The 22,895-nt window shown below is 39.5% G+C and overlaps 1 protein-coding gene across 1 annotated transcript; it reads right to left on the bottom strand.

Annotated features, from left to right (window-relative positions):
- Nucleotides 1-2,641: 2,641 nt before the first annotated feature.
- LOC116627448 (olfactory receptor 10J1-like) lies at nt 2,642-3,585 on the bottom strand. The gene is given in 2 exon segments (XM_032397213.1): nt 2,642-2,937; nt 2,940-3,585. Coding segments are annotated over 2 exon segments (942 nt in total).
- Between the last annotated feature and the right edge of the window lie 19,310 nt (nt 3,586-22,895).

Below are 22,895 nucleotides of genomic sequence, written 5' to 3' on the forward strand. Positions count from 1 at the left end.
TCGGGCTCCCTGCTCTGCAGGGAGTCTGCTCCTCCCTCTGACCCTCCCCCCTCTCATGTGCTCTCTCTCTCATTCTCTCTCTCTCAAATAAATAAAATCTTTAAAAAAAAAAAAAAAAAAAAACTTTAGCAAACTTTTCCAGAGAGGAAAGCCTCTTTTAGCTTACAAATAATTTTGAATATCAAAAGCTTAAGGATTGAAGTACTTTATATGTGAAATGTACGATGCAAATTGTAGAGTTAGGAAGAATTCAGGTTTTTCTGCCAAAACAAAATAAAGGCATCCAGCTTTGTGGTGTCAACATTAGAATTAGCTGGATATGAGGGAAGACCCAGTCTTGCACCTGCCAGCTAAGTCCTGCTGTGGGGTGGAAGGGTGAGGTATCTGATAAAAGCAGAAAGGGTATGCTCTCACTTCACAGAGAAGCTTCTTAGAAAAAGCTGGCATCCTGGTGGAGCAGACATGAGTGAGTGATGCATCCGGGTGGGTGGCATGGGAACACCCCACTGAGTCCTATTCATTACAGGGCCAGGGTGCAGCTGAATGCCTAGATGTCTTCAAGAAGTGGCTGAGGGCAGGCCAGAGGCCCTAGAAAAGTCATAAGGAAGATGAGGTGCAGGGACCACATTGGTTAAAGAACATGACGACACCGGAGTCCTCTTGATAGATGCCACCCAAGATGGCTTCTGGGGGTCATGTATCTTCATAGAAACCGACATGGGGCAGTTGGAACCTTCCATGGACTAAGTAGATTCCTTCTCCTCTATGCCAAGAAAACTAGAAGATTTTTTTTTTTAAAGATTTTATTCATCTGTCAGAAAGCGTGTGAGCACAAGCAGGGGAAGCAGCAGGCAGAGGGAGAGGCAGGCTCCCCGCTGAGGAAGGAGCCCGATGTGGGACTCGATCCCAGGGTCCCGGGATCGTGACCTGAACCGAAGGCAGACGCTTAACCAACTGAGCCACCCAGGCATCCCTAGAAGACTTGACCAGAACTTGATTGATTCACCCCAAGGAGAATGGGGGAAGAAGGGGGAGGAGCAGGACTTTGAATTTAATTATGGTTACTCATAAAGTGCCTTATTCACTAAATTGCCCCAGTTTGCATAGAAAGGACCAGGTGATTTCCTCCATCCATCAGATTGGGAGCTCAGAATGACAACATTAATTAAATTGTAGAACCTTCTAAAAGTTAGGTTTTTATGTATCTGCATACTTAGCCTATAAAATTCATAATCACTTTACACATTTTGATATTTCTTCATTTCAAAAATACTCTACATTGAGAATACCATGTACTCACATATTGATTGTGTATCTTTTTACAAACAGTTCAGTGTAGTAACTCTGATTTGCTCAGCAGTTACAACTGCTAATCATCATCATGTTACTCAACACCAATTTTGTCTCACAAATTGAGTCTAAAATCCACCCTGATTCATTTTTATATTTTTGACATGAGGAACGGTAAATAGTCTTTTATTATTCCATTTCTAACTCAGTTGCTTTAACCTCAAGGAAGTTTTCATGTCAAAAATCCTCTTCTGACTTTTTTTTTTAGCTTTTCAGGAGTAATATTACCTAATTCATCAGAAAGGAATTTTGTTGACACTTTTTCATATTCTCACTGAACTCTCTTCCCTTGCCTTTGTGACTTGGTTTAGGAAGGGCAGGAGAAGACCCAGTCCAAAGGATTTTTCCCGAATTCTTGCCCCACCAACTGTCCCCTTGTCCTTCTGCCTTCTCCTACTCTCTTCTGACTGGAAGCTCTCATTTGGATCCACCTCTGATTTTTCTTCTGTTAGTCAGTTTCACAGGATTCTTTTCAGCAGTCTGCTCCCTGAGCCTTCTGTGGGCTCTTCCTCTGAGCCCACTGGTCATCCTGTCCATGGGAGAGCCATTGCTTTCAACCCCACAAGGATGCCTTCATGTGGCTTATGTTCAGCTTGAAGAAGCAAAGGATCAGACCAGGTCTGTGCACTCTGTTCACGTGGCCAGGGCTCCATGGCTGTCTTGTGTGGCCAGGAGTCTTCTGTACTTCACTCCCCTTCTCTTCTACCTCAGATCCTTTTCCTTTGGTACCCCACATGTGAGTAACAGGAAGTTTGCAGGGGGTTGCTAGAAAATCTTCTCTCTAGAAGGTTTTTAGCTCATCCCAAACCCATTTCCTAAAAGATATCTCTGTCTTTGCTTTGCTTATCTTTTTAAAACACAAGGCGATTAGTTTTTGGCACAGTATCGTTTCCAGTAACCACTTGTTCAAACATCCAACTTGACGTTAAAAGAAGATTCAGTCATGTATGACTTTAATGTGGTTTGTACTTCAGCAAAGTGGACTGGTCACTTTAAATTTAAGCTTGAGATAAACACTAGATCACCCTCTGACCCTGTAATTATCCCCTGGATTACGGCCAATAGGTGTCTTTTTACAAGTCTTCAGGGTGACTTATGTTTTTATTATGTTAACAAAGAGGTTGAGGAAGTGAGAATCAATTATTAGAAGCTGGTCCCCAGCTTCACTTCAGTTCTGCTCTGGCCCTAGCTGTGATGTCGATTTCACCAATCGCTTGAAACCCGGGCTCTATAATTTTACCTATGAGCTTCCATCTGGAAAACATGCATGCCTGTTTATAGGGTAGAGATTTCATCTTAGGGAAAGATGAAATCTCTTCCTACCCACCAAATTCCTCAGAGCACCCTGGACTTCTTTGTTTCTCAGAATATACACCACAGGGTTCAGTAAAGGTGTTACCACTGTGTAGGTCACTGAGATCAGCTGATCCTGATCCCTCGTGTCCTCAGACTTGGGCTTGAGGTAGGCAATTGAGGTACAGCCATAGTGGATGATGACCACCGTGAGATGGGAAGCACAGGTGGCGAAGGCTTTCTTCCGGCCCTCAGCTGAGGCGATCTTGAGGATGGTGGAGATGATGAGGATTAGGAGATGAAGAGGAAGGTGGGAGGGGCTGTGAGGGCCAACAGGGTGATAATTAAGGTCAGGGTATCATTAATGATTGGAGCAGCACAGGCTGGGTCCAACACAGGCCGAACATCACAGAAGAAATCCTCAATCAGGGAGTTGCAAAAAGACAGTCTGAAAATGGCCACAGCCTGAATCAGAGTGAGCAAGAACCCTGAGGCACAGACCGAGGATGCCAGGATGGTACAGACCCTCCAATTCATGATGATTGAGTAACGAAGTGGGTTGCAGATGGCCACATAGCGATCAAACCCCATTACTGCTAGCAGGAAGCAGTTGGTGATGGCAAAGCCAAGGAAGAAAAAGAGCTGAGTCCCACAGCCCACCAGGGAGATGGATTGGCTCAGACCTACGAGGCCGGAAAGCATGCGTGGGATAATGACCAGGGAGTAGAAAGTCTCTGATGCAGAAAGAACACTTAGGAAGAAGTACATGGGGGTGCGGAGGTGGTGGTCGATACGGATAATAGTCACAATGATGACATTGCCAACCAGAGTTAGGATGTACACGATCAGAAACACAGCGAAGAGTATGAGTTCATATTCTTGGAAGTTGGAGAAACCTTGGAAAACAAAGTCTCTCACCTCTGTGTGGTTGGCTGTCTTCATTGAGGATCTCAAATCAGAAAGGTAAAGAGAAGGTCAACACCATCCCTTCACACCAGAGACCACCCTGCCCCCTGGTGAGCACACCATCAAGAGCAAAGATTCTGTATCGCAAAGGCCTGGTTCAAAACTTCATGAATCAACTGCCTTTTCCAGGAACGTGGTAGACTCAGTCCTAGAACTGACGTAAAGATAGCGAAAATCTGAGCAACATTAATTGAAAGTTTGAGGTAAAGCATTCTTTTCAAGGACACCTGACCCTATGTATGGCCCATGACGTTGGTCTCAAAAATTTCTTAAAACTGGATTTTCCTAAAATGTCCACTATGTGATTAAGTTAGAAACTCTCACAAAAAACTTGAAAAATTGGAAATGTTTGAAAATCTAACTTATAGTTCAAAGAGGAACTTATAATGGAAATTAGAAAATCTTTAGAACTGAGCAGTAATAGAAGAATCATGTAGCACGACATGTACCATGCATTCAAAATATTATTGGAAGGAAGTTTATCATTGGAAATGCTTGTTTGTTTCTTAAAACAGAAGATTAATGAGAATCCATTCTAAGAAGTTATAAAAACAACATAAAGTAGAAGGAAAAAAACAATAATGATGAAACAGATGTGAATGAGAAAATATAGAAGATCCATAAAGGTAAAAGTTTATAAACTTCAGGTAAACTCGTGAAAATCTGACCGAGAAAAACAAGTGAAGACATAAACTCGATTATGAGTTAAGGGACAGAAGCTTCAGACTCTGAAAGATGAGAAGTAACATTATGAACAATTTTACCTCAATAGGTTTTTAAACTTCAATGAAATGGATACATTTCTAGAAAAAAAATTACTTATCAATATTGAATAAAGAAGTAGAAAACCTGAAAACTATTTTAAGACATAAAGACAGGAGTGAAAAATCTACAAATAAATCTCTAGGCCAAGAGAAATTTATGAATATGTGCTATAAAACATTCAAGGATAAGTCGATTTCAATGTGATACATAATTTCTATTTTAGGTAATAAGGAGGAAATCCTCACCTCATTTTACGAAGCTGGAATTATCTTGACAAATTAAACAAGCCAGTCTCACTCACAGGTAAAATTCTTGAACAAATGTCATCAAACCACATCCAACAATGTGTAAAATGCGTTCATGACCAAGTTGGTTTTATTTCAGGATGTGGAATTTGTTTAACATTAAAACAATCCAATTATATATTTCCTCCAATAAACTGTTCAAAGCGAAAAAGTCGTATGATTATTTCAATAGCTGCCAAAAAATTTTTTTAAAATTCAGTGTTACTTATAAGAACCCTTAATAAACTAAGAATAAAAGATTTTCTTTAAGCTGATAAAATGTGTGTACAACAATTCTGCAGCCAACATATACTTAGTGGTGAGATACTGAAGGATTCTCTTTAAGATTAGGAACAAGATATGGGTGACTGCTTTCTCCACTTCTCTTCAACATTGTACTGAATGTTCTGGCCAATCCAGTAAGCCAAGAGACAGAAATTAAAGATAAAGGGATTGAGAAGGAAGAAATTCTCTACAGATGATGTGATTGTGTACATAGAAAATCCAAAAGAAACTGCTGATAAATTATTGACATTATTAAGAGTGTTTAGCAGGCTTTCTGCTATAAAATTTAGGTATAAAAATCTATCAAATTTCTGTACTTCAACAAACTGATAGCAAATTAAATTTAAAAGGACTATCACTTATAATAGCTTAAAAATAAAAAGTACCTAGGAATACGGATCTTTATGAAAATCATAAAACCTTAAAGAAGACACCAAAGACTGAAGTAATGGAGCAAAAGACCCTGCTTATGAGTTGGAAGATCTGAGATTGTGAAGATTCCAATTAATCAAAAATCTGTCTTAATCTCAGGAAACAAACTGAGGGTTGCAGGAGTGGTGGGGGGTGGGAGGGATAGGGTGGCTGGGTGATGGACATTGGGGAGGGTATGTGCTATGGTGAGCGCTGTGAATTGTGTAAGACTTGATGAATCACAGATCTGTACCTCTGAAACAAATAATACATTATATGTTAAAAAAAAAAAAAAGTAGGAAGGGAAAAATGAAGGGGAGGAAATCAGAGGGGGAGACGAACCATAGAGACGATGGACTCTGAGAAACAAACTGAGGGTTTTGGGGGTGGGGGTGGGAGGATGGGTTAGCCCCGTGATGGGTATTAAGGAAGGCACGTATTGAATGGAGCACTGGGTGTTATATGCAAACAATCATGGAACACTACATCAAAAACTAATGATGTAATGTACGGTGACTAACATAACATAATAAAATTAAATTAAAAATATCCAAAAAAAAAAAATCTACGAATTCCTAGATTTATGATTTATGAATTCTATGCAGTTCAATCAGAATCTCAAATGGATTGTTTTTGGTTGGTTGGTTGCTAGATTGATAACTGACACTAAAATTTATATGAAAGTACAAAGATCTGAGAGAAACCAGAACACTCTTGAAGAAACACAGGAAGAGAAGATGTGCCTTTCAAACATCATTACTTATTATTAGGCTACAGTAATTAAGAAGGTGCGGTGTTGGCATGGAGCTAGAGTCACGCCACTGGGAGAACACAGAGTTCTGAAATACGGGGACTCTTCCCACCAGAGCTGGCACTGTAGGCTGGTGGGAAGCACAGAGTAGTCAATTAATGATGAAATAGTTGGTACCTGTATGGGGAAAAGTGAAATCAGATTGCACCATAAAAACATTTAATTTCAAGAAGGAACAAAACACTTTATGGAATGTTTAGGAAGATAATATATGAGAATATTTATAAAGCTTGGGGTAGTAAAAGATACAGAAAATAATGATATTCTGGTACATAAACATTAACTTCCATTTTTCAAAACAAATTCCAAAAAAAGAAACAAGTAAAGATATATACAACAAAAACAACAGGTAGAGCACTAGTATCTAGGGTATTTAGAGCTTTAAACATAAAAAGAAAAAAAAAGATCAGCTTAATATAATGATAGATTTTAAAAGTGTGTAGGAATTTCATATTAGGGGAAGCACAGATGTCATGTGAACAGATTCTTAACATCATTAGTAGCCAGGGGAAAACAAGACCACAGGCCACAGTTTCACACCCATCAGACTGCAGAAAATCAAAGCTATCACAGATAAAGAGCCGGGGAAGCTCCTGAGGAGTGTACATTGATACAATCATTTTGGAAAACAGTTTGACATTAGCTGTTCAAGTTGAGAATGAACGGGTCCGATGAGCCATTAGAATTTAATCCAGAACAACTACAGAGACACACAAAGTTAAAACAGCTTTGCTTATAATAGGGGGGAAGAAGTGCTGAAATGAACAAATATTCTTCAAAAGCAGAAAGGATAAATTGAAGTAAACCGACAATATATTATAGAGCATCGAATGATTTAATTATAGAGCATGGGTGGGCAAACTACAGTCCATGGACCAGCAGTCTGTTTTGTAAATAAAGCTTTATTGGGACACAGTCACACCCACTATGTACGTGGATTGTGTTCACACTGCGACAGTGAAGCTGAGTAGTCCAACAGAAATTGTAAGGCCAGCCCGCAAGACTAATGTGTTTACCACCTGGTCCTTTACAGGACAGGTCTACGGACTACTGTTAAAGATCGCTAAGGGCACTCATTACATTTTCACACTTCAACTTGCATGAACCTCAAAATCATAATGTTGCATAACAGACGCCAATCACAGATGTGTGTGTGTGTGTATTCCATTTAATGTTCAAAAGAAGGCAGGGCTAATATATTATTTAGGGATAATTTGTTTCTTTATAAATGTGCAAGTGCTTTAACCTGAAATTCACGATCGTGACTATTTGGTGAGGATTTGAAGTATTTGGAAAGAGCATCTACAAGACTTCTAGATTTATAGTGATCTTCTGTTTCTTAGCCTGGGCAGAGGGTAGCTAGGTGTTTGTTTTGTTATTTTTCTTAAAATGTACATTTATTTTATAAACTCTTTAATGTATACTCTATTTTACAATAAAATTAACGTTATACATCAAGAGTGTTCATGCTATTATTAAATGGGAGAAATACCACAAAACAGTAAGGATCATATGAACCCAATATAGTAAAGAAAGTAAAGATCTATATTCATGTATTTGTGAACATGTCTGAATACAAAAAAGACTAAGAATTTATAAATGGGGGCACCTGGATGGCTCGGTCAGTTAAGTGTTTGCCTTCAGCTCAGGTCATGATCTCAGGGTCCTGGAATTGAGCCCCATATTGGGCTCCCTGCTCAGCGGGGAGTCTGCTTCTCCTTCTGCCTCTTCCCCCCCTCATGCTCACTCGCTTGCTCTCTCAAATAAATAAATAAAATCTTTTAAAAAATATATAAATGAATATATGTGACATTTGTAAATAGAAACATACAATATTTTAAAACTTGTGTAGCTTTTAAATGATGCATATGAAAATTATGTAATTCAATGGAAAATAAGTTACAAACAGGATGTGATATATACAAAATTACCTCAATTACATGAAAATGTGCATAGAAAAAAGCTGAAGGGAAATCATGTAAATGTTAGTAGTGCATGATTCTGCATGGTAAAATTATGGATGAATTTTTGCTCTCTCCTGAATTTTCCAAAGTGTCCACAATAAATATATATTATGCAGTGAGATGGAGGATAGCTTCAATTTCTTTTAAGCGTCCCTTGGGGTCATTCTCCTCACCATCTTTCCATCAAGGCATCCCTCCCATCTTGGTTCTCTCAGCCTCTCTCATTCTTACATGATAACACTTGTCACATTCAATTGAAATGATTTATTATCTAACTTTTCAACTAGATTGTACCTTTTTTGATGACAGATCATACTTAGTTGTTTCTGCATCCCCAGAACTTAACTCAATTTTTGCCGTCTGTCAAGCCTTTGATCACTGTGTCAACAGAACTGATAAGTGAAGGAAAACTCTGGAGGTGCTTCTGGTCTGAAGGAGGAGCCCCACAGCTGCGCCACATTCATCCAGCAGTGCTGACATGGACAAGTGGAAACAGAGCAAAGTACTGAAGGATTTCTGAGCTGGAGGGAGTGAGAGGTGGAGGACATGGGCTCTCCCATCAGGGGCCTTTCAGACACATGGAGCTTGTGAAGCACTCAAGCGACAGACAGAGATGTGGCGTCCAGGCAGACAAGAAGGGATAGAGTCTGTAGGCTCATTAAGTTGCAGAAGTTGAGAGACTTCCAGAGAAAAAAGACGTGAAGGAACAATAGGAAAACATGGATGGATGAGCTAAATATTGGCAAACCATCATCATCAACATAGACCATTAATCTTGGGTTAGTTTTCCAATCCTCAGTCAGACTTTTGGTGGATAGCTCTTTTCTTAAAAAAGATTATAGAAATTTATATGTGTTTTCTTTTACATTTTACATTTTTCCTTTATTCTTCAAAGTCATAATACATCTACTCAGGAGTAATGATGTGGTAGAAATGTGGGGAAACTTAATCCCAAAAAGGATAAAGGATGCCTGATACCACACATTTAGTTCATGGCAAAGATAACCTGGGGGCCCAGCTCTCCTTGCCCTGTACTGAGTCCTTTGCTCTTAAAGAGACCTTTATCCTGGAGGAGAACCTTTCTGCCCCAGCTGAGCTACTGATACGTGTAACACTGACACAAGGAAGTGGATGAGCCTTCTTTAGGAAGACATTAAGAAACAGAAGAAATCACTGTATCTTGTTCTGAGTTTTTGATGTCTCTGTGAAAGAACATGGACTTGGTACATATTACTCAATTTCCATTTAGTTCCTAACATAACTACTAATGTCTGGAGGGGAGGGCAAGTCTCAGAGGAATTGGTGTTCCCTTTCTCTTTTTCTGCTGCAAGTTCATCATCTCTTTCCCTAGAGTCTCCAGCTCCAGCCCAATTCACATCCACATCTCTCCCTCTCTCACACACACACATATTCTGCCAAGTGTATTTTCTGGAAGTAGTGATCTGGATGTCCCCATGTTACACTGCTAAATGAGAGCAAGGCAAAGAACCTGAACCGGGATTAAGCATTATAAGTAAAGGGAGTCAAAGCAGCATATAGACCTCAGATAGAATGATAAAGTTGTCTGAGGTCATTAGAAACCAAAATGTAGAAACTAACATTTGTTTAAAATATAATACCAGTCTATTTTTTTTAGGGAGAGACCATGTGCATGCAAGAGAGAGAAAAAGAGAAAGAGGGGGTGGAGGGGCAAAGGGAGAGAGAGATAACCTCAAGCAGACTCCATGCCCAGTGCGGAGCTCCATGCAGGGCTCAATCCCACGACCCTGAGGTCATGATCTGAGCCAAAATCAAGAGCTGGATGCTTAACCGACTGAGCCACCCAGATGCCCCAAAATATATACCAGCCTATTAAGACAGGCTAAATAGTTTAAAGTTTAGTAATTACAAGGAAATAAAATAGTCTCATTTTATGTATGAAGAGTGTGAGGCTCAGAAGGGTAAACTATTCATCATAGTCAATTATGTAGTAATTGAGAAGACCAGGTGTGAAACACAAGTATGTCTCCAAATCCATACACCTGCATGGAATCCAAACCCTACTGAATGGATGTTCAGGCATGAGGTCCAGGTTTTAGGGAAGGAGGCAAACAGCTGTATGAAACTGCTTGACCCTCAGCCTCATTCACTCAAGACACTAGGGACATCGATGGCAGATGACAACTCTGGGGTTAGGAAGGCTGTCTTATTTTCTCTCCTCCCTCTATGATTTTTAATAGATCCCCCCACTATTTACTTACAGACATGAGAATACTCAATGGCACGTTATAGGCACCAGGACTCAATCAGCCATCAGGGGAGACATGGGGAAAGTGTGAAACTAATGTTTAAGAAAATCACCAGACAGCCAGAACAGGAAAATGAAGAAGCTTAGAAAATTTAAAATCAACTCTCCTCTCCTGTTTTTTCTACTAACAACCACTTCTTGCAAAGTTGGCAAAGGACACGAGAGAAATTCTCTTACTTGCAGATGCATCTGGACTTTTTAAAAAAAAAAACTCAGAATGGGAATCTTCGTGAGGCCTGTGAGGGAGACATTGAACCCCAGGTCTAGACGTGCAGCATTTCCTGGGTGTCTGAAGGAAGCTCAGGGTGTGGTGGCCAGCTCAAGGCCCAGAGCACTGATTCCTCAAGCCTCCACAGATCCTCCTGCAGAGTTGAAGCCTCTTGAAACCCTATTCACAGACTGATTCCTGAATCCATCTGATGCAGGACTTCAGAGACTTGCCCTTGAGAACCATTCCAGGACACAAGTGGCAGCAGAGAAAGAGCTTGAGGCTCCATCCCAGGGGCCTGATTAGGATCTTGGGCAATTAGTAGAACAAAACTCTGCCTTTATGTACTGATTCACAAGAGCAGTTTGCATTGTAGAAACAAATACGTTTTGTCAAAAATCTAAGGAACCCAGAAGAAACATGAAAAATAAAATACATGCCTATTACTCTACATCTGAGGATCACACCTCAATTTATTGAAGTAACAAATATTAATGCACATCTACTTATGTTGCAAGCACTATGCTAAGTATTGGCAGTCCAAGTGCACGAAGAACAGTCATGGTATTTGCTTTCATGGAGCTCATCAAGGAGGGAAGCAAATAGAGCCATCGCTTGCTAATCCATTGGGTATCTTTGTGCAGATTAGTAAAAGGAGCCTCTTCTGGGTAGGTGCGGCTGCATGCACACCTCTTGGTGAGGAGACAGTGTATTTTTGCAGCTAGGAAAAGAGCATCCCTTCATATGGACAGATGGAGCTCTATACCAAGGGTGTATGACTTGTCAAGTGGACAGTGGGCTGCTTTTATCTCTCACTTTCCACCTTGATTAGGCATCTTTGTGTAGCGTACAGTGTCTACACCGGGCAGTTTTCAAACATATAATCTCACCAGTAAATTATTACAAACAAAAATCAATGCTGCAAGGCAAAAAAAAACAGCGTTTCATGAGAGCATATAATAAAGGGGGTGAAGTTTTGCTAGTCTGGGGAGTCTAAATATTTCTCTGGGCAATGATTTTGAGCTGGGGTCTCTAAGGTGAATGAGGGTCAACAAGGTGAAGTTAGGGAAGAGAATTTAGGACCGAGAAAAACATGAGTGAAGGACTTGATAGATTATTGATAGTAATTCATTCCAAGAACTGAAACAAAGCCAAATTGTGCCCAGAAAGCTTGAGGGAGGGATGAATTTAGAAGGCACCAGAGGACGTGAGTGTGCGGGCCTTGCCGCACTTCAAGTTTGTAGAGCGATGTGGAGCCAGCAAAGCTTTTAAGGAGGCGAAGAGCACAGTCAGATGTGCATTTCAAAGCGTCTGGTGGAGAAGTAGAAAATGAATCGGAGAAGAGCAAGTTTGGAACCAGGGGAGGATTGTCCCACGCAAACATGACGGGAGCTGGGACCAGGGTGGCAGGCGCAGCACCCCTGGCTCACGGGACAAGGAAGACCAGTTCACAACGGGCATCGGAGGGTAGGTGGTCAAGTGACCTGCCTTTTCCAGGACTCAGAAGTGATTCAGGAGGCATTTCTCAGAAGAATTCCAATCTAGGGAAAGAACGTATGGTTTTTTTTTTTTTTTTTTTTTTTTTTTACAAAAATCTGAGGATTCTGCACTGTGATCCTCCTCTGGGGGCCTGACAGAATCCTGACTTAATTCATTATAATAGCGAATCATAGTCTCTTACCCAATCTTAGACTGCAGCCAGTTCACAGAACTCAAGTCAGGGTTATGTTCGCCAGCCCTAGGTAATTTTAAAATGTATTGTTACTATTATATATAGATAGATATAATTTATATTATAAATGTTATGTATTGTTACTATTATATAGGTCTGTATTTATTATATAGATTACTATTATATAGTTTCCCTTCTGTTTCGGTCTTAGGAACACCATAATCAGTTAGATACACCAAGGAGCTCCATAAGCAAGCAATTCCTGTTACTACGTTACCTCTTTCCATAACCACACATAGTCTTTACCTCTGACAGCTTTGTGATGCCACTTGACCTTTGACTCATCGGGCCCTCATTCTCCCTATTGAAATCAGGGAGACGTTCACTGGTAATATCTCACGACTTCAACCACAGGCTGCAGGGACCAGACACTATTAAGTTCTCCACTCTCGAGTCCATATTTTAGTTCAGCAACTGAGCAAACTGTAAGAGCTACTCCTATCTCCTTGAGCAGATAGATGGAGTACAAAATCTCTACTTAAGGGCACACATCGATACATGTTGCCTGTCTGAACATTATGTTTCTTTCTCCTCTAACAAACTTAGAATAAATCCCTGCACACGTTCCCCTGGTTCTCAATGTTATGAATCTGGAATCTGTCACTAGTTATGGATCGGGAGGCAGTGAGAGAAAGTGAGGCAGACGGAACTTGTAGTAATGGTGGCAAGTGAGGCCAACAGCTCTGTTCTGGAAAAAAAAAAAAAAAAGGCAAGTAGAAAATGGAATGATATAAGCAATGATTTAAGGGCACTGGAAATTGACCAAAGGCAGATAACACATTAAGAAACATTAATGCTCCAAAAATTGCTAGAGCTTCAGGTAAAAATGGCAAGAGTATGTGCTCTTTTCATTTGGGGATGTTCCCATCACTGTCTGCCCCCAGCCCCGCCTCCCCTCTCAGTGCAGAGGGTAGAAACTGTAGTTTTATCTGCTTGGGGTTGGCAGGAAAACCCAGCAGCTTGAGTGTCAGGAAGCTCAGTCTATAATTTGCACTGGAGGTTGGGCAAAAACCTGCAGCTTTGCTGGCTTAATGCAGACTCATTTGGGGAGAAACCCACAGCTCCGCTACTCTGATATTGTGGTCTTGGTTCTGAGTGAGGAAAAAATAAGCTATAAATTTAACTGAGAGATCCTGAAAATGTGAGAGTCGTAGAAAGGCTGAAATAAGTTCTACATCTCTAGCTTCAGAGAAACTATGAATGCCCAAGGGAGACTTGAGAACTGGCTGGAATTTTGAATGCATCCAACAGCCTGCACATGGATTAATCAGCAGAGGTGATGGGTTCTAGGTGTTTGGGTATGGGTTCTAGGTGTTTACATACAATCTCTGCCCAAATCATCGGATAACCGTTAAGCTATGTATTCACAGGGAAACCCCTGGGAAGCCAGGCTGCAAAGATAAACATAATTGAGAAACTGAGCAGACATCAGCATCCATACACGGCAGTCTCTGCATTTAAGTTGAAAAGAATAACTGAAAATGGAAAAGAACAATGATTGACATTTAAAAATATAAATTTTCCAGAGTTGCTATGATATATTCAGTTACCAACCAAATATTACAAGTTGTGTAAAGAAACAGAAAAGTGTGACCCAAATTCAGGGGAAAATGTAGTCAGTAGAAGTTAGTTCTGAATGGGCCCATTTACAGCAGAGTTGTGATGAGCAGATTTTATAAATATAGTCAAAGAATTAAAGGAAACTCTGTTCAAAAAAATTATATATATAGAATGGCAGCAATCACACAAATAGGGAGCCTCAAGTAGAGGCCATAGAAAAGAAGGGAATGCAAATTCTAGAGTTGAAAACTATAACTGAAATGCTATCAACAGTAGAAGTAAGACGGCAGAAGAAAGAACCAGGGAGCCCAAAAATTGACAGTAGAAACCATCCAGTCTTGAGGGGCAGCCTGGGTGGCTCAGTCAGTTAAGCATCCGACTCATGGTTTCAGCTCAGGTCATGATCTCAGGGTCGTGAGATCGAGCCCCGCATTGTGTTCCACACTCGGTGTGGAGACTACTTAAACAAACAAAAAATTATATTAAAAAAAAATAATCCAGTCTGAAGTACAGAAACAAAAGAATGAAAACAAAGTGACTCTCACAGATCCGTAGGCTGAAGTAAACACTCCAACATAGGTGTAATGGGATTCCCAGAAAACAAGGCAGAACAAAATATTTAAATAAATAATGGTTATAAACTTCAAATTTGATGAAAAACATTAATGGCTTCAAGAAACTCAACAAATCCTGAGTTGGGTAAATGCAGAGAGAACCATATGTAAGACATCAAGCTGCGGAAAGTCAAATACAGAGACAAAAATCTTGAAAACCAAAGAAAAGTGACTCACCATGTACAGAGAAAAAACTATGATTAATAGCTGACTTCTTAACAGGAAACACAATTGAGACCACAGGATAGTGAAATGGCATTCAAACTGCCAAAAGGAAAGACTTTAACAACAACAGAAACATCTGTATCTAGCAAAAACATCCTTGAAAAGTGAGGGAAAAATTAAAGTGTATCCAGATAAACAAAGACTGAGAGAATTTGTTGCTAGCAGACCTACCATCTAAGAAATACTAGAAGTTCTTTAGGGTGAAAGGAAATGACAGTTGACAATAACTTGTTTCCATAGGAAAGAACGAAGAAAACCAGAAATGCTGCCTCTGTAACATATATAAGTCATCATAGAGGAGTGTGTATGTGTGTGTTTATGTCTACCTTTTAATTTTCTTCCCGTAGTAATTTTTTTAAAAATACCATTATTTAGAAACAGTTATATTGTTATAATACCATATGGATTTATAAATTGGATTTATAAAAATTAAAGATGCTATAGGACAGTAATAGTGCAAAGGAGTAAGGGGGGGAAATGGAGCCATATTTCCATATTGCTGTATTTCGTTGAAATCAACTCTGTGTTAACCTGAACTACATTGTGATAATTTAATTATGCATCAGACAAACACTAAAAAAAAATCTAGTTTTAAGATCAACAGAAGAATCAATATGGTACAATAAAAAAGTTTTTAACAGAAAAGAAGGCAGTAAAAGTGGAACAAGAGAAATGAAAGGACATGAAATTCGGGAAACAACTAGCGAAAGGAAAAGCATTAATCCATTCACAGCCTTAACTACATTAAAAGTGAATACATCGAATCCTCAGAACAAAAGGGGAAAGATTGTCAGATTGGATTTTAAACAGCAAGATATAGTTGATAAGCTGTTTATGGGACGTACATTTAGAATCTGAGACACATACTTTGAAAGTAAAGGTTGTAAATAGATACACCATGCATACAGTAACCATAGGAGAGCAGAAATGGCTATGTTAATATCACACAAAATAGACTTTCAGACAAGGAATATTACAAGAGACATATATATTTCTTATAAAAGAGTCAGTATGTTAAGGAGATACAAAATTATAAATGTATATGCACCTAAGAACAGAGCCCCAAAATCTGTGAAGCAAAAAGGACAGAATTGAAAGGAGAAATAGTGCAACAGGCACAGTTGGAGAGTTCAATAATTCGATTTTAGTAATTTATAGAACAACCAGCCCTGTCAGCCAACTTGACCTGACGTTTATGGAAAACTACACATAGAAGGATCAGAATACTTATTCTTCTAGAGTACATGTGGCATGTTTTCCAGGCTCCAGATATCAGGTCATAAAATCAGCCTCAAATTTTTAAAACATGAAGTCTTCTTTTCTGATATTTACATAAAACAATAATTTTCTTTCGATTAGTGTTTACATGATATTTTCCCATTAATTGGATTATTATTTTACATTTAATGAAATTTAAATTTTATTATATATAATGAAATTTATAATTTCTCATTTTACATGTAATGAAATTTACATTTCATTTTATAATGAAATTACTGATATCTTTGGGTTTAAATATACCAAGTTAGGATTTGTTTTCTACTTTTCCCATTTTTTATGTACTTTTTGTCTCTTTTTATCTTACTTTGGAATAACCAAGTGTTTTTATTATTCCTTTTCCTTTTATTTGTCATTTATACATCATATTAATGGTTTTTTTTATAGATTGCATTTCAAGGACCAAGGAAAGATTTTGTGAAATCCAAATTTGATTTATCCCCATTTTAGTGTTATTGTTGTGTATTTTAATTCCACAAATATTTAGATATCCACAAGACATTAATTTATTGGATAATATTAAGCATAATATTAATTGATACTTCCATACATTTATTTTTTCTGTTATTTAAAATTTATTTTGGTTATTTTCATTTGGTTGGATTTTCCTTCTATCTGAAGAAGTCTATATTTCTTTAATGAAAGTCTGCTGATGAGGAATTCTCTAATTTTTTCCATTTCAGAAGCTGTTTTCGTTTTGCCTTTTTTTCTTCGTGAAGGATATTTTCTGGAGTGCAGACTTCTCATTTGGCAGTCATTCCCTTTCAGCACTTTGAAGATGGCATTCCATTGATTTCTGTTTCTCATTATTGCCATTAAGAAGCCAATTCATAGTCTTACTGGTATTCCTTGAGAATAATGTATCTTTTTTCCTCTAGCTACTTTTAAGACTTTTTCTTTTAATCTTTCTTTTAGCCATTTTACACAATATGTCTACACCCATTTTTTTGGGGTGGGGAGGTGTGTGTAGCTATCTTGCATGTAGTTCAGGGTAACTCTGTATGTTGATGTTTTCCTCAAGTTTGGAAAACTCGTGGCCATGTTTCTTCATCTCTTGCTTCTGATACATTCTTTCTCTCCTGTCCGCCTGTAACTCCAATTACACACATGCTGGACCTTTCGCTGGGTTCTGTATGGCTCTTTCACTCTTCGATATATACTGCATTTCCCCCTCTCTGTGCTCCAGCTTGGATATCTTCTACTGACAGACTTCTAATTCAGTGATTTTTATCTCTACTTTTTTTCTAATGTGCTGTTAAACTATTAAGTTCTTAGTTTCAGTTATATTTTTTACTGCTGATGTTTTTACTTTATTAAAAAAATATTTTCCAGTTCTCTGTGTGGTTCCACAATCTGTCACCTATTTTCTTCAACACAATAAGTTTTTTTATTGCTTCATAACAAATCACCACAATTTTTTACATGTGACTTATTTACATTCACTTTCTCATATTTCTCAAATACGCACAAATGTAATAGCTTAAACCAACACACATGTATTATGTCATAGTTCCCACAGGTCAGGTGTTCTGGGTATAGTTTGACTGGGTCCTCTGCTCAGGGCCCCACAAACCTGAAATCAGAGTGTCAGCTGGGCTGTATTTCCTTCTGGACCTTGGCGTTATTTTCCAAACTCATGTGGCTGTTGGCACAACTCATTCCTTGTGGTTCTAGGATGGAGGCTGTGTTTTCTCCGTTTGCTCTCAAGGTGCCCATATTCTTTGCCACATGACCTCCTGGGAGTCCTCTCAAAACTTGGCAGCTTGCTTCTGTAGAGTCAGCAAGAGAGGGTCTCTTGCTCCTGTCTGCTAAGATGGATTTTTATAGGAGGTAACATGAGCACAGGAGTGACATCCCATCACCTGTGCTGTACTCTGTTGGATAGGGGCAAGTCACAGTTCTGCCCACACTCAAGAGGATTATCCATGGATTATCCATGGATGTGACTGATTGTGGGTCACTTTAGGACTCGCTCCCACAATCTATTTATCTGAGTTGTATCTAATAACTTTAATACAGTGACTTTTTTATTTTTTTCCTTCTTAATTCTTAGCCCTTTGGTCTTTTGTCCTGGTATGGTTAGTGCATTTTTATTACATCCTGGACACTTTATATTAGGAGTTCTCAAACTTTTCCTGAAGGGGGCCAGATAGTAAATAATTTAGGATTTGTGGACCAAAGTCTCTGTCGCAGCTATTAAATGCTGCCATTTAATAGTACCACGTAAGCGGCCACAGGTGGTACTAAGCAGGTGAGTGTGACTATGGTTACAAAAAGAAGAAAACACCTTTAATTATGGTGACAGAAATTTGAATTTCATACAATTTTCATGTCACAAAATAGTATTTTTTTAAAATTTTTTTCTTATGTTCAGTTAGCCACTGTATAGTATTCCTTTTTAAACTTTTTTGCAATCATTACAAAATGTAAAGACCATCGTAACAGCTTGTAGGCTAAATGAAAAGAGATGGCGGGTTCCTGGGTCAGCGGGTAGTGGTTTGCTCATCCCCAGCCTGTGTGAGAAAGTTGTAGAGATAAATTGAGTCTCTACAGTTCATGATCTTCCTGTTTTACCTCCTAGCAGGTACTTAGACTAGGGGGGAGAGCATATTAGTAATTAGGGATTAAGTGAGATTGAAGCTGGTTCTAGTTTTTGTTAGGGTTCACTTCCACTTTACCCTCTCACGTAGAGGGTAGCCCTGAAGCCAGATGTTCTCATTTTGTTTTAGTGTTTTGATGAAAGCAACAAATATAGCTCCTTGAAGAAGCTGCAAGCAGTGGGTTTTAGGCTAAAATTTCTATGTCCTTTCTTTATGGAATCTTGGTCCCTCAATCAATTACTGACTTAGAAGATACACCATCTATTATAGTCATTCTGACATCACTTTGGAGATGGAAGAGAGAGAATTCGGTCCTTTGATTTTCTGTGCATGTGAAGAGTGGGGGTGGGGTGGACTCTGGGAAAGCCCACTTATTCCACTTCTCTTGTTTAACCTTAGTCTCTTCATTTGTAAAATGGGGATAGTAATATTCAATATCTATCTACTGCATCATGTTACTGTGCATTACATGAAGCCACGTGAAGGATGCAGAGTGAGGGCACCATCTGGCGAGGCATCCCTGTCCTCACCATTGTCACATTGTGACATCCTCACTCACAGATGGAGAAGGAGGACCAGATCAGAGACGTGTCCATCCAAACGCCAGCCAGGTTAGTGGCAGATCTGGACACTAAGCGTGGTAAACAGAACTAATCTGCTCCTTTTCCACCATAACCAAGCTGCCTTCCTGGATCACTGTAACCAGCAGTACCACCGTTGGGCACAATTTCAAGTTACATTCCATCCAACCAATAGTTATGGAGAATTACTCTGTGTCCAGACTTGTGCTTGTATTTCTTCTGAAGCTGGATTTCCGGTTTAAGTCCTGGTTTCTCCTTTATCAGCTCCGTGTCCTAGAGAAAGTTCCATAACATCTCTGTGCCTGTTTTCTCTTCTGAAGATGCATATGGTAATGCTGCCTCATAGATTTATTGTTAGGATTCAGTTAATATGTACATTGCATAGTTTAGTACCTAGCGTATAAGAAGCATGTATCAGAAGTGTTAGTAATTACTTTGATTAGTAGCAGCTGTAAGTACCCTGAGAGAAGAGATGAGAGTCTTTAAAGGTGCTTACAATTGAATTAGGAATGTAAGATCAATGCAACGAATATGATTAAAGAGTTAAAAATACGTGACAGCTGCGTGCCAACTTTTACCTCGTTTAAAGCTCCATCTGTGTGGTCTGTGGGTGGTAAGATGGATGTGGTATCTGGAAGGTGGCCGGGTAAGGCTGAGGCCTTTGGCCAAACCGAACCAGGAGCTCCAGAATGATGCAGGGTGTGCGGCGAGCAGAGCAGAGATGAGAGAGATGTGTTAAAAGTAGAGTGAGTCACGGAGAGGAGAGGCACCGCATAGAAGACATAGCGATATGGTCACTGTGTTGCGTGCCGACAAATGGTGGCCGCACTCGTGGCCAGCGCAGCATAACACATAGTTACGTTGCACACCTGAAGCTAATGTGAACATCAGGTGTGAACTATACTTCAACTTAAAAAAAGGTGTAAAAGTGAGAAAGAAACACCATATGATTTCACTCATCTGTGGAATTTAAGAAAGAAAACAAACAAGCAAACGGGGCAAAAAGAGAGAGAGGCTAACCAAGAAACAGACTCTTAACTGTAGAGAAACTGATGGTGGTTGTGGGGTGGGTGGGTGAAACAGGTGATGGGGGTGAAGGAATGCACTGAGGATGAGCACCGGGTGTTGTAGGGAAGTGTTGAATCACTTTATTGTGCACCTGAAACTAATTTTACACTACGTTAACTGGAATTTAAGTTAAAACTTTTTAAAAAAGTTTCAAGTTCTTACAACAGAAGTCAGAGCCTGGATTGCTGAGGGTGCCCTGGGACTCTAAACTGGCTTCAAGCGGGATATCTGAAGGTCAGCCCTCTGCTCACGGACGCAGGGGTCCATGCTTAAATCCTGCTTGACAGTTGTTGCTTCCCTTGCACCACATATGAAGAACCATTTCCATAAGGTCTTAAGCGCCTCTCCTTTGGCACCAGAGAAATGGACAGAAAGTATGACACATACCTTAGCAGGACCATGGCCCAACCTAACAAATTTTGAAATCAGCCTTTTCACCCCAGAGATTTCTCCTAATAGCCAAGCCAATTCTATCTCTCAAAATGTTAATCCCGGGATTAGGAAATGAACTTCCTGAGTAATGAGGTCTCTAGACACCATGCTGTTTGGATTGTGCCCTCTGCTATTGGTCACTTGGGAGTAGTCAGTGCTGTTTTGGGGAGAGAGACCCAGGAGTCTGGGACAAGCAATCTGCACCTTGTTAAGAAACCTCGAGCCAGAGTTACTGCTTTGTGACCCAAAGAGGAGCTTCTGTCGGAGGAGGTTGTGGGAATCTAGAGGAACTTAGTGTGGCTTGTTCTGTCCCTCACTTGTAGGCCCAGGCATTGGAAGATGGGGCGATGCATTATTTCTTTCCTTTCTAGTTCCCTTTCAGTATCACATTCTGGGTGGTATCTCAAGATTAGCCAGTGAAGGAGGAGTTCTATTAAACCACAGCTCTGCTTAGTAAGATGTTAGCAACCCTCAGATAAGAAAATTCGTAGACTTTTAGTAGGATAGCAATATTTTTACAGTGATCTAAACTCAAGTCACTGATGGATTTTACATAATTTCAGGAAGGGCATTGACAAAAATCTGGGAAATGCTTTGTAACTATTAGTTAACAAAACAAAACATATCTCTTATTGCAGGCAGTCACATTTCCCGAGTGGAGGACTGTGACTCTCAGCAGAGCAGAGAAGCAGACCGCTGGTGAGTTTTGCTTCCGTATCTGCGGGATGGTGCGGGCTGACTGTCGTGGAGTTGTCACGGAGCCGGCGACGGTCTGTAGAAGGGGCGGCACGATCTCTCCTCGCGAATCTTGAGATTTTTATCATCTTGGAAGTATGGATATGTGAACTAATGGAGAGAGGAGGGACATGAGACTTGAGGGACCTCTAATTGGGTCCCGTTCAAAAAGCTGTTCAGAAATCTAAGCTCCGTGAGGGCAAGGACCGTTGCTTGGTTATCTTTGTGTTCGTGATACCAGCACTGCACTCACACTTCGTGATGTACTCAACACATTGATCCCCTGAAAAAATGGTTTTGCTTGGATTTGAAGCAAAATTTTATTATTCACAGTGGACTTAAAAAAAAGGTCAGAGAAAAATGAGAAAAAAGTTCTCCCTGGAGAAAAAATGTAAGTAGAATATTCATCCAAGATTGGGTCAGGGACAGGCTTTGTTTCACTTTTCTTTTTTTTTTTTTTTTTGATCATTTATTTGAAAGGAAGAAAGGGTAGTAACGTCAAAGCCAAAGATAAGCTGAATTTCGAGGTTGCTGACCATCTGTACCCCCCTACCTTTTTGTCTCTCTCCTTCTTCACCTCCATTTCTTACACCCTAAATGAGTAATCCTACTCTTGCCAGTGTTTCTCATTTCCCCATCCCACTCTGTGCCCCTTTACTGGTTTTTCTGCTGGGTCTACCTGCATAATGGTGCTGGAATAGAGTTGTTTCAGGTGTTGGTAATTTAGAACTGACTAATGGTCTGGAGGAGGAAAGAAACAGAAATATTCTAGGCTATAGGCATGAGTAAAATATTTTGCCAGGACAGTGAAATTAAGTTATAAGAATAACCTGGATGAATTTCAATGTAAGTGTGCAAGTATAATGAAAACTGTGGTTTTCTAGTGACAGATTCCGAACTATCCATTATAACCTGGGAACGCAATCTGGATGTCACTACAGGTTTTTCTTAGCTATATTAGCTGGATGGGCCACTGTGATCTAAGGGAGAAGGAAAATGTTGGGCATCTTCAAGAGTGGGATTAAAAGCAAAACTAAAAATCTTGTTCTACCAGATCCACACCTGTGTTGGAATAGTACTTATTAGCAGTACATGGATCTGGTCAGTGCACTTCAAGAAATATTTTTAAAGCACATGAAAAATCCATATGAGCAATTGGAAGGGAAATGATGAAATTTATAAAATCAAGGCTGGATAATCACAGGCTTGTTTATAAATCCTGGAATGCTGGCCTGAAGACCCCTACCCCTATCCAGTGCTGTGTTAAACTCTTCAAATACACTAACCCCTCTAATATGGTGATTCCAAGAGGTATTACTATACTTGATTTACAAATGATTTTAAATATTATGCTTAAAATTTTGAGTGGCTACTGAAGGGATTTATGCAGGAAATCTCCATTAGCAGATCTTATAATTTTTTATCTTAATTCCAGTAGAGTTAACA

Source organism: Phoca vitulina, unplaced genomic scaffold (genome assembly GCF_004348235.1).
Source record: "Phoca vitulina isolate PV1807 unplaced genomic scaffold, GSC_HSeal_1.0 scaffold97, whole genome shotgun sequence".
In the NCBI taxonomy this organism is placed as follows: domain Eukaryota; kingdom Metazoa; phylum Chordata; class Mammalia; order Carnivora; family Phocidae; genus Phoca; species Phoca vitulina.